This window comes from Mya arenaria, chromosome 7 (genome assembly GCF_026914265.1).
Source record: "Mya arenaria isolate MELC-2E11 chromosome 7, ASM2691426v1".
Taxonomy (NCBI): Eukaryota; Metazoa; Mollusca; class Bivalvia; order Myida; family Myidae; genus Mya; species Mya arenaria.
The window spans coordinates 17,073,128-17,084,741 of NC_069128.1; the positions used below are offsets into that span (position 1 = coordinate 17,073,128).

At 37.4% G+C, this 11,614-nt stretch overlaps 1 protein-coding gene across 2 annotated transcripts in view; it reads right to left on the reverse strand.

Moving 5' to 3' along the window:
- The window catches only part of LOC128240903 (malignant fibrous histiocytoma-amplified sequence 1 homolog), a 45,770-nt gene extending 34,460 nt beyond the window's left edge, over positions 1–11,310 (reverse strand). For both annotated transcript variants that reach the window (XM_052957891.1, XM_052957890.1), the window contains exons 1-5: positions 11,229–11,310; positions 8,464–9,633; positions 7,326–7,474; positions 6,151–6,297; positions 5,418–5,616 (exon numbers count right to left, since the gene is read on the reverse strand). In XM_052957891.1, coding sequence (XP_052813851.1) covers positions 5,418–5,616; positions 6,151–6,297; positions 7,326–7,474; positions 8,464–9,613 — 1,645 coding nt within the window. In that variant the 5' untranslated portion in view covers positions 9,614–9,633; positions 11,229–11,310. The remainder of the gene's footprint in view (positions 1–5,417; positions 5,617–6,150; positions 6,298–7,325; positions 7,475–8,463; positions 9,634–11,228) is intronic.
- Positions 11,311–11,614: the final 304 nt, after the last annotated feature.

An 11,614-nucleotide genomic window follows, 5' to 3' on the forward strand; every position in this document is an offset into this window, starting at 1 on the left:
GCCAGAATTTCTGAGTATACAAAGGGCCGTAAATGTGACAATGTTTGAGCATAAGTTACATAACTTGTCACAAGAGAGCGTATTATTACATTTAAATGGAACTCTGTTTTGGACGACCAAATCAAAGTAGTCCCACATACCCAATAACAACAAGCCAGAATTTCTGAGTATACAAAGTCCGTAAATGTGACAATGTTTGAGCATAAGTTACGTAACTTGTCACAAGAGAGCGTATTATTACTAAGACCAGGTAAAGATAGTTTGAACACAAGAGCTGTCACAGTATGTGACGAATGCCCCCGAATGTGACATTGACCTACGAACAAGGTCAGTACATGAAAAGTTGATCTTGCCTTTACGTGTCAAATACATATGGCAAGTTATTTTAAATTGCCTCTGAACATAAAAAATACCACCCATACTTGACAACCTACACTGTTATGTCCTTATATTCAGAATTCCCTTGTGAATAAACACTTAGTGTATCTTTCACCTAAGAGGTAGGGACATGGGTCTTGCACACGACACGTTGTCTTCGTATGTGGAACACATGTAGCAAGTTATTTTAAAATCTGTCCATACAAGGTAAAGTAACAGTCCTGACACAACAACCTATACTCTATGTCCTTATATGCAACACTCCATTGTGAATAAACACTAAGTGTGACCTTGACCTTTGAGGTAGGGACACGGGTCTTGCACGCAACACGTCGTCTTGAGGTTTTTTTAAAAACTGTCCATACAAGGGAAAGTTACAGCTCGGACACGACAACCTATACTCTATGTCCTTATATGCAGCACTCCATTGTGAATAAATACTATGTGTGACCTTGACCTTTGAGGCAGGGACACGGGTCTTGCACACGACACGTCGTCTTGGTATGTGGAACACATGTGGCAAGTTATTTTAAAATCTGTCCATACAAGAGAAAGTTACAGCTCGGACACGACAACCTATTCTCTATGTCCTTATATGAAGCACTCCATTGTGAATAAACACTAAGTGTGACCTTGACCTTTGAGGTAGGGACACGGGTCTTGCAGGCGACACGTCGTCTTGGTATGTGGAACACATGTGGCAAGTTATTTTAAATCTGTCCATAATAGGAAAAGTTACAGCCCGGACACGACAACCTATACTCTATGTCCTTATATGCAACACTCCATTGTGAATAAACACTAAGTGTGACCTTGACCTTTGAGGTAGGGACACGGGTCTTGCATGCGACACGTCGTCTTGGTATGTGGAACACATGTGGCAAGTTATTTTAAAATCTGTCCATACAAGGGAAAGTTACAGCCCGGACACGACAACCTGTACTCTATGTCCTTATATGCAGCACTCCATTGTGAATAAACACTAAGTGTGACCTTGACCTTTGAGGTAGGGACACGGGTCTTGCACGCGACACGTCGTCTTGGTATGTGGTACACATGTGTCAATTTATTTTAAAATCTGTCCATACAAGAGAAAGTTACAGCCCGGACACGACAACCTATACTCTATGTCCTTATATGCAGCACTCCATTGTGAATAAACACTAAGTGTGACCTTGACCTTTGAGGTAGGGACACGGGTCTTGCAGGCGACACGTCGTCTTGGTATGTGGAACACATGTGGCAAGTTATTTTAAAATCTGTCCATACAAGGGAAAGTTACAGCCCGGACACGACAACCTATACTCTATGTCCTTATATGCAGCACGCCATTGTGAATAAACACTAAGTGTGACCTTGACCTTTGAGGTAGGGACACGGGTCTTGCACGCGACACGTCGTCTTGGTATGTGGAACACATGTGGCAAGTTATTTTAAAATCTGTCCATACAAGGGAAAGTTACAGCCCGGACACGACAACCTGTACTCTATGTCCTTATATGCAGCACTCCATTGTGAATAAACACTAAGTGTGACCTTGACCTTTGAGGTAGGGACACGGGTCTTGCACGCGACACATCGTCTTGGTATGTGGTACACATGTGTCAATTTATTTTAAAATCTGTCCATACAAGAGAAAGTTACAGCCCGGACACGACAACCTATACTCTATGTCCTTATATGCAGCACTCCATTGTGAATAAACACTAAGTGTGACCTTGACCTTTGAGGTAGGGACACGAGTCTTGCACGCCACACGTCGTCTTGGTATGTGGATCACATGTGGCAAGTTATTTTAAAATCTGTCCATACAAGGGAAAGTTACAGAGCCGGACGGACGGACGGACAGACGGTGCGATTTTAATATGCCCACCTTCGGGGGCATAAAAATATATTGATGGGTATCAAGTTATTATCAATAGTTCATTATTAACAAAACCATAAACAATGTCATTATCTTTAAGAATATAAAGGGCCATAAATCTGACAATATTTAAGCATTCATTAACTTGTATGAAAAAAATTGCATTACAGTGAGGAATTTAAGAAATAATGTACATAATGTATATGATATCTTGAACTGCTCATTATAAAGTTATTCATTAACTAGAAATGTGTCCATAGGACACGGATGCCCCCACTTCGTTTTTTTGTCACAGAAAATAAGCCATAATGATTTTTGAAGTATTTTTGGCAAAAAAGGGCCGTAACTCCTAAATGACTAAAGCGATTTCCATGACTATCGAACTTGATCAAGATATTATGGTCACAAACATGTGTTTAAAGTTTGGTGAGGATTGGACAAACAGTTTTCAAGAATTAGATCGGAAACAATCTTCGGGACGTATTTTTCAAGTCTTTTTTTGCAAATAAAGGGCCGTAACTCCTAAATGACAAAAGCGATTTCCATGGCTATCGAACTTGATCAAGATATTATGGTCACAATCATGTATGTAAAGTTTGGTGAGGATTGGACACATTCTTTTCAAGAATTAGATTGGAAACATATATTTTTGAAGTATTTTTGGCAAAAAAGGGCCGTAACTCCTAAATGACTAAAGCGATTTCCATGACTATCGAACTTGATCAAGATATTATGGTCACAAACATGTGTTTAAAGTTTGGTGAGGATTGGACAAACGGTTTTCAAGAATTAGATCGGAAACAATCTTCAGGACGTACGTACGTACGTACGGACAGACGTACGTACGGACAAGGGCAACCCTATATGCCGCCACTTTGTGGGGGCATAAAAACACAAAAAATGTGGACAGATGGAGACAACCAGACAGACAAGAAGGGTGGACAGGGGGATATAACTATATTATTATAAAACAAGAGGCACATCAGTGCCTGTGCTCCACTGGCCAAAAGGTTCAAGCAAAGACCACCTAACGAACATTTTCGTCAAGTTTCATAGAAATACAATCATCAATTTTTGAGGAGAAGTTATTTAAAAAAAAAATTTACTTTAATAGCTCTGGCTGCCATGTTGTGCAGTGGACCGAAATGATTTGGGCAATTTGAGTAAAGGAGCACCAAACAAACATTTCTGTCAAGTTTTATCGAAAAAAGGTCATCGGTTTCGACGACAAGTCGTATAAAGTTTTTTTTATTTTTTAGCTCTGGCAGCCATGGTGTGCAGTGGACTGGAACCATTTAACAAATTTTGGTTAATGACCACCCAAGGAACATTTCTGTCAAGTTTCATCAAAATCTGATCATCGGTTAACATTTAATCTGAATAGATTATGAAGCAAATATCTAACCTGAACAAGAACTGACGAGATAGAATCGACTTGGTGTTTCACTTACACTTTTCGGCCATTTAAGTTACTAAAAATAGCTGTTTCATAAACTTTCAGAATGTCACTTAAACGAAAATTAATGTTCAGTCAATATATACTTTCCTATGTATAAATGTAAGGTTTTTAAATTGATCTTTTTGTGAGAACTTTATGCTTATATGTTTACTCATAAATTATTATTGTTTAAAAATTATTTAAAGATGCTATAGGTGAAAAATTAAGACATTATTTTTTTTTCTATTAAAGGGAGGTAATTCAGTAGTAAAATGTAATCAAAGCTATTAAAGCATGGCATTTCTTTTCTAACCATGTTGATATTATTACAGTCTATTCAAGCAAGATGCCTTTTGTTTTTACATAGTACCCATAGGTTCTGAAAAACAAGGAGCACTATTCCCAACAGAAGGATGTCACTCCCTATCACTGCATGAGCATCATAATAAAGAAATGTTTACTCAAACTGCAAGCTGCTCAATTGAAATAGGTATTTACCTCAAGCATACAGTTTTATAATGTGGCAAAATAGTCAGACTACTAGATTGTCATTCGGACTAGTAAAATATGCCATTATGCTAGTCCAACTGGCTAGTAGGTTAAAATGTTTTTCGTGAAGACTGCGGACGAGAAGTCCTTAAAGGTTTTTCTATTTTTAACTCTCGCAGCCATGTTGTGCAGCGGACCGGAACCATTTGGGCAATTTTGGTTAAAGGGCATCCCGATGAACATTTATGTAAAGTTTCATCAAAGTCTGATAATCGGTTTCTGAGAAGATGTAGTTTAACGTTTTTTTCTATTCTTAGCTCTGGTGCCCATGTTGTGCAGCAGACCAGAACTGTTTGGGCTATTTTGGTTAAGGACTACCCAAGTAACATTTCTGTCAAGTTTCATTGCAATACGATCATCGGTTTCTGAGGAGAAGTCTTTTAAAGGTTTTTCTATTTTTACCTCTGGGGGCCATCTTGTGCAGTGGACCGAAACCATTGAAGCAAATTTGATAAAGGACCATCCAAGGAACATTTCTGTTAAGTTTCATCAAAATCTGATCATCGGTTTCTGAGAAGATGTTCTTTAAAGGTTTTTCTATTTTTTTGCCCTGGCAGCCATGTTGTGCAGCGGACCGGAACCATTTGAGCAATTTTGGTTAAGGACCACCCAAGGAACAATTCTGTCAAGTTTCATCAAAATCTGCCTATCCGTTTCAGAGGAGATGTCGTTTAAAGATTTTGCTATTTTTAGCTGTGGCGGCCATATTGTGCAATGGACCAGAACCATTTGAGCAATTTTAATAAAGGACCACCCAAGGAACATTACTGTCAAGTTTCATCAAAATCTGCCGAACCGTTTCAGAGGAGATGTCGTTTAAAGATTTTGCTATTTTTAGCTGTGGCGGCCATATTGTGCAATGGACCGGAACCATTTGAGCAATTTTGGTAAAGGACCACCAAAGGAACATTCCTGCGAAGTTTTGTCAAAATCCGCTGATCAGTTTCAGAGGAGATGTCGTTTAAAGTAAAAGTTTACGCACGCACGCACGCACTCACGACGGACAATCTGTGACGACATAAGCTCCATGGCCTTCGGCCAGTGGAGCTAAAAATTGACATTATATTTTGACAGGACACTTTTCTGGGTGAGTTGGTCAAAGAGAACAAAATTTAAGGTCCTAAAATAGATCATGCTTTTAAATAAAATAATGGCAGGTTTTTCAGTTTTTAAATATTTATATTTAACCTGGTGCTCGATCCATGATTGAGTCAAGCCAATCCCCGACCATGTTGTCATACTTGTCAGGCGTGTAAGAAGAGAGGTCAAAAACCAGTACATGGAGTGCCTCGGGTGTCAAGAACATGTGATGGGCTGCCGAGTAGATGTGGTGTCCACCAAAATCCAGTAATTGAACACGCAGGTCTGGCTCTGGTTCCCACAAATGCTGGAAAATAGAAGGCAACATTCTACTCTTAGGTCTGAAAATATATATTTATTTTTTTGATGTTCTTATGCAAAATTTTAAATATATGCGATGCAATGGGATGGCGAAATTAAAACCCTGCTAAACTATCTTCAGTAAAATTGGACACTACGGCCTAATTGTTCAAAACTTTTTCAACTGATTGTTAACACCATTGTTGTTAACTTTTAAATTTCTATAAGATTAAAGGATACACTTGTGATCTGCTGTGTTTCAAACAAGATTTGAGACAGCCTGTTCAGCTGTACTTCTCTATTTAAATATAACTCATGTTGTTAACTAAAAAAATATCAAAGTTCTGATCCATCGGCCCTAAATCAAGTACTTGTGGCACAAGTCAACAGCACAGCATTATCAAAGACTGTTAACAAACATGGCTTTTTCTTAAATGAAGCAACACTTATCATAAACAGCCATGTGTCACCTCGTTGCATCACACCATAAAGTGCACATGGTAAAACTAAAAGTTTTATTAAGATTCACTGCCCAACCCACCTGTTCCATGACCCACGTCCGCTCATGCAACTCTGTCAGTTTCGCTTTTCCCAGCAGGAGGACATTCCGTAGACTGGTTTTTCCCGCCATTGAGGCCCCGATCAGGATCAGCTTCTTACGATGCGTAGCTTCACACACTCGCAACTCCTGAACAGGAGATAATGATAAATAATGATCAAAATAAGATTGTTTAAACCTATCTTTCTTAAAAATAATGTACTTGTATATGCTGAATCCAAGAATCGACAGTTAGGACTAACATGATTTTAAATTTCTGTACATGTTTGCAAGAAAAAAATGTGATAATTTCAAACAAGAGAAGTCACAGACTGTCATATATCCTTCACTGAATTAAGAACCGTATCAACTTCACCTTATGACAAAGGATTACAATTAAAAAATGGAAAATAACTAAATAAAAAGTACTGCAGCTACAGTCATGGTTTCTGCGCATTGCGCTTTTCCAAAAAGAGATCTTTCTGTATATGAAATTTGAAGTCAATACCTTAAAAACTTTTCAAGTTATGCTTCGGACAAGATTGCCCAGACACACACATGGACACAAGCACACACTTCTACCACTATTATACCCCCTTTGCCAGAAATGAAAAGTAGTTTGAAATCGACGCCTTATACAAGCTCTTGCAATAAAGACAGGCATAGACACTTAATCTTTAGTTTATTTCTGATACATCTGTTTTTATGTAACCAAACGCCCAATGTCTGATTAAGTAATTTCAAATAAAACCCTTAACCTGTGACTAACAAAAGCCTTTACCTTGAGATTGGCATAGATGTTGCGAACGCTCTGGTCGCATATTACCTGTAGGGTTTCTTAAGTTTGTTGTAAAACACCTTCAAGTAGATCCCCTGAACTGTATTACAAACACACACGCTTACCTTAAGATAGGCATAGACGTTGTGAACGCTCTGGTCACATATTGCCTGTGGGGGTTTCTGCTGATTGTTGAAAAACAAGCTGATTCTCTCGGCAAGCTAGGCTAAATATATCCCCTGAACTTTCTTACAAACACACACTCTAACCTTAAGATAGTCGTAGATGTTCTGAACGCCCTGGTATTGCCGATGGGGGTTTCTTCAGTTTGTTGAAAAACAAGCTCAATTTGTCGGCGAGTTACGCTAAGTAAATCTTTGTAACAAACATAAGCCCTTACCTTAAGATAGTCATAGATGTTGTGAACACCCTGGTCACATATTGCCTGTGGGGGTTTCTTCAGGTTGTTGTAAAACACACTCAATCTCTCCGTCTCAGACAGTTTTTCCAGCTTGTCCATCATCAAAGGAAGCTCTGTTAATTTGTTACCTGCACGGAAAACAATGTGATGTGCTGGTTTGTATGTGTTATGTAATATAAAGTTTCTTTCTCGGTCAGCAATCAAGAAATAGCATGTGTTAATTTTGATTTTGACAGGTGAAATTTTCAATAGAAATTAGGTAATTTCGGTAAAAAACATGTCTTTCAATTATCATTAATACATTTTGGAAAACCAATCTTTAAATAATCATATCTAGACTAATGCACCAGTCAATTGTAACCACAGCCCCTCCAGGTCCAGGGGTATACCGGGGATAGCCAGGGAAATGGGCCATTTTTTTACTTTCCAGGTGGCCCCGCAGTGCCGGGTGACTGCGGTGGTTTTGTCTTCACGCCAAATTTAGTGGGAAATTGGCCTTATCCAGGGTCCCTAGGGTATGGGGGCATTTGGCGCGGGTTTTACCAACAGATTGTCTCCGCAGGGCGGAGACTTTGCCCGGGCTTGGCTGGACCGAAAGTCAAAGTCCCCGCTATTCCCCGGACCTGGTTACAAATGACTGGTGCATAAGTATGATGCATTTTGGAAAAATCTGTTTTTAAAGTAAATTTTTCAAGTATAATACATTTTGAAAAACCAGTCTTTAAATAATCATAACTATGCTTAATTAATTTTGGAAAACCAGTCTTTGATATAATAATTACTTAGTAATGTACCGGTATAAGGCCTTTAAGGGGAAAAATCTGTCTTTAAAGAAAAATTTCAAAATTTAATACGTTTTGGAAAACCAGTCTTTTAAATATCATTACTAAGTATGATGATTTTAGGAAACATCTCTTAAAAATATAATAACTTGGTTTAATACATTTTGGAAAATTCCGCCTTGAAAATTTTTTTTATACTAAGGATAATGCTTTATGTAACATCTGCTACAAACAGGAAAATTAAAACATTTTACATTCTGGACTGCTTAGAAAATGCAAAAGTTGACCATTCTTTCAAAATCCAATGTATAAATTAAAAAAAAACAACCACAAACCTTCCAGCATGAGTTCCTCCAGGTTCTGAAGTTTGTGAATCTTATTAGGCAGCCGTTCCAGCACGTTATAGTGAAGCTGTAATTCCGTAAGTCCCGCACAGTCACATATCTCGTCAGGGAGAACCTCTATCTTATTGCAGGAGAGATTCACATGTCGTAGTGTCTCTAACTCACTTATACAACCGGGGATCTCTTTCAAGTAATTCTCGCTAAAATCTATGGCTTCCAAGCTCTCCATTTTGAAAATCTCCTCAGGTATTCGGAGTAAGGAGTTGCGGCGTATTATAAGCTTTTTCAGCTTTTTTAGCCCTACGATTTTTGTTGAAATTTCGGTAAAAAAGTTATTTGTAATGTCTAAAATGAGAAGCTCAGGTAGCGTGAAAATCTCTGGTGGTATGTACGAGTTTTGCCTCATTGCACCGGTCAAATCCAAATACTGAAGGGCCTTGCATTCTGCGACTGCTTTTGACACATTCCTCAGGTTGTTTCCTCTCATGCGTAGCGTTTTCAACTTGGACATATTTCTGATGTCGTCAGTAATGGTAGCTATCTTGTGCCAGCTTACATCAAGGTAAGTAAGTTGAGTCAGGTAGCATACTGCCTCCGGTAACACAGTAAAACCGCCATCATATGGGTACCATTTCCTGGACACGTCTAACTTTTCAAGTTTTTCACAATACCTCAACTCACTTGGTAAATCTTCGAACAAATTACCACTTAAATTCAGAATCTTCAGATTTTTCAAATTTCCTATGGATGGACTCAGGTCTGAAATGTCATTTTCACTTAAATCCAGCTCAGCTAAATTTGTCAATGAAAATACAGATGAAGGAATTCGCTCAATGTTATTGTAACTCAAATTCAGCTCTACTAGATTTTGACACTTCCCAAATGATTCTGGAAGCCTGCTCAAATAATTTCCAACAGCACTAAAAGTGACCATATCAACCAACGTGCCCAAACTTGAGCCTCCAACAGGAAACGATATCAACTTGAGGAATGGCAGGCTAACATTTGTACAAGACATATCGTACAGACATCGCGGCACCCACCCCTTGTAGCGACCTTCCGGCACATTAAGTGATGTGTGACCTTTCGGTTCAGTCCGCAGATACTGCCGGAATACTTCGGACTGGCTGCTACTTGTCATTTTGGCTTGCTGCAAATCAGCTAAAATAAAAGCAAAAAAAATAAAAAAAAAAAAAATACTTCTGCCTTGGGTTACCCGACCCAATGTAATAGGCAACCACCCTAACGTTTTCATGGTTTGTTGGTCAATAAAAAAAGTGTGTGTGTGAGTGTGTGTGATATAATGTGTAGTTTTAAAAGCTTTATACTGATTAATACTGATTACTTAAACACCATTACCCAATGAGGACATTAATATAATTACATAAATCCTAATTAACATTCATATCAAAACTTGCAGTAAACGAGCAATGCAGAGGAATTCAACGTGAATTTTGGCCATGGAAAAAGTTTTACCCTAAGAAGAAACCCGTGAACATTGGCTTTAACTCTTACAGTGAGCGTAGAAAGTGTCTAATTTGTTGAGTGAATTGTATGTTTAATACTAACAATCATAAATACACTGTTGCATTACAATGCATGAACATTTATAGCCCAACAATGTAAAAATTCCTAATGACAGCATAATATTTGGTGTGAGTTTTATACAATGTTCCAATTTTACTGCGCCTGTCATGCTGTTCAAGGCTTATTTTGGCAACGCACCATCTCATTTCAACACTAGTCTAAAATAATAGACTTGTTATACGGGATTCTTCCAATCCCTAACGTCTAAACGGGAATGTGCAAAAAACGGGGGTGTTTTAAAAATATTGAAATTGTTTTAAGTGAAGTATTTTATGGTTAAAATTGATCATAAAGAGTTATATTCATATTTTACCATGTAAGTGAAATTTTATTTTGCACTAAACAAGCATTTAATGCATTAAAACAAGTTGTTTACCTTTCCAATAAAACGAAAGTTGACTGACACAGACAACAATTATGCGAAGGGGAACAACTCGATACAATCGTAATAACTCGGCCTCCTCCGAAAAGCTTCGAGATAGACCTCGTTATACAATCATAACAGCTATGGCCGAAATGTTCCGAGCGATTTAAAACTGTGCCCTAAAGCCTTGCAGGTGCCCTTCATGTATATATTGTTATGTTATGACAGAATGAAATGAAGAAAAGAAAAGCCGTCAAACTCATAATTTTAAGTTGGATATTTATTTTTTTGTGTACGGAACTAATATAAAATAACATTATCTGGTAATATTTCTTGTTTTTATGATATTTTATAGACGTTATATGCTTTAACCCGGAATCCTGATCGGAACAACTACCCACTTTTGATACTAAACAATTTGTACGTGAAGGATTTGCCATATCAAAAAACTAAAAAAATCTGTCAACGTACAATTATTTGGACTAATTTCAACACATGATCTCATTTTGTATTGTTAAAATTAAAATCCCTTAAAAACTATCTTTCACAAACAATATTGATGAATGATTTTGGATTATCATTTGTGTATAATATTAGCAAATTACGTTTTAATTTAAAATTATGTCTTTGTTACTTATATTTAATAATTAATGTCATTTTGATAGGAAAAAAAGTGGGTGGGGTAAATTAACCATAGTCATCGGACTAATTTAACGTTTTCTTTGCCTAAAAGTATAAAAGTACCAATCCATTAAAACAATTGTGCATATATGAAAACATCTACATAGCTGTCATATGTACTTACCGTACGTATGAGTACAAATTAAGACATTTCGAATAGCCTTTATTTTTTAGTTATTTTGGTTATCTTAATTCATTTCCGGTTTAGTTATTTTTTCACGAATGTTGTCAGTTTGTTTGGACGATCGGGCTTTTCCAGTTACACACCACTGTAATGTTTGATAATGTTCTGAATGAGTTTATAAAACATGCAGACAGAGATGATATTTTATCTATTATTTGTCAACTTTTTAATGTTATTTTGGATTCTGGTATTTTTCCTGATGTCTGGAGCCGCGGAGTTATATTACCTATATATAAGAATAAGGGAGATGTTAAAGATCCAAATAACTATAGAGGTATTACTATTTTAAGTTGTTTTGGCAAGTTATTTACAAATATTATTAATGA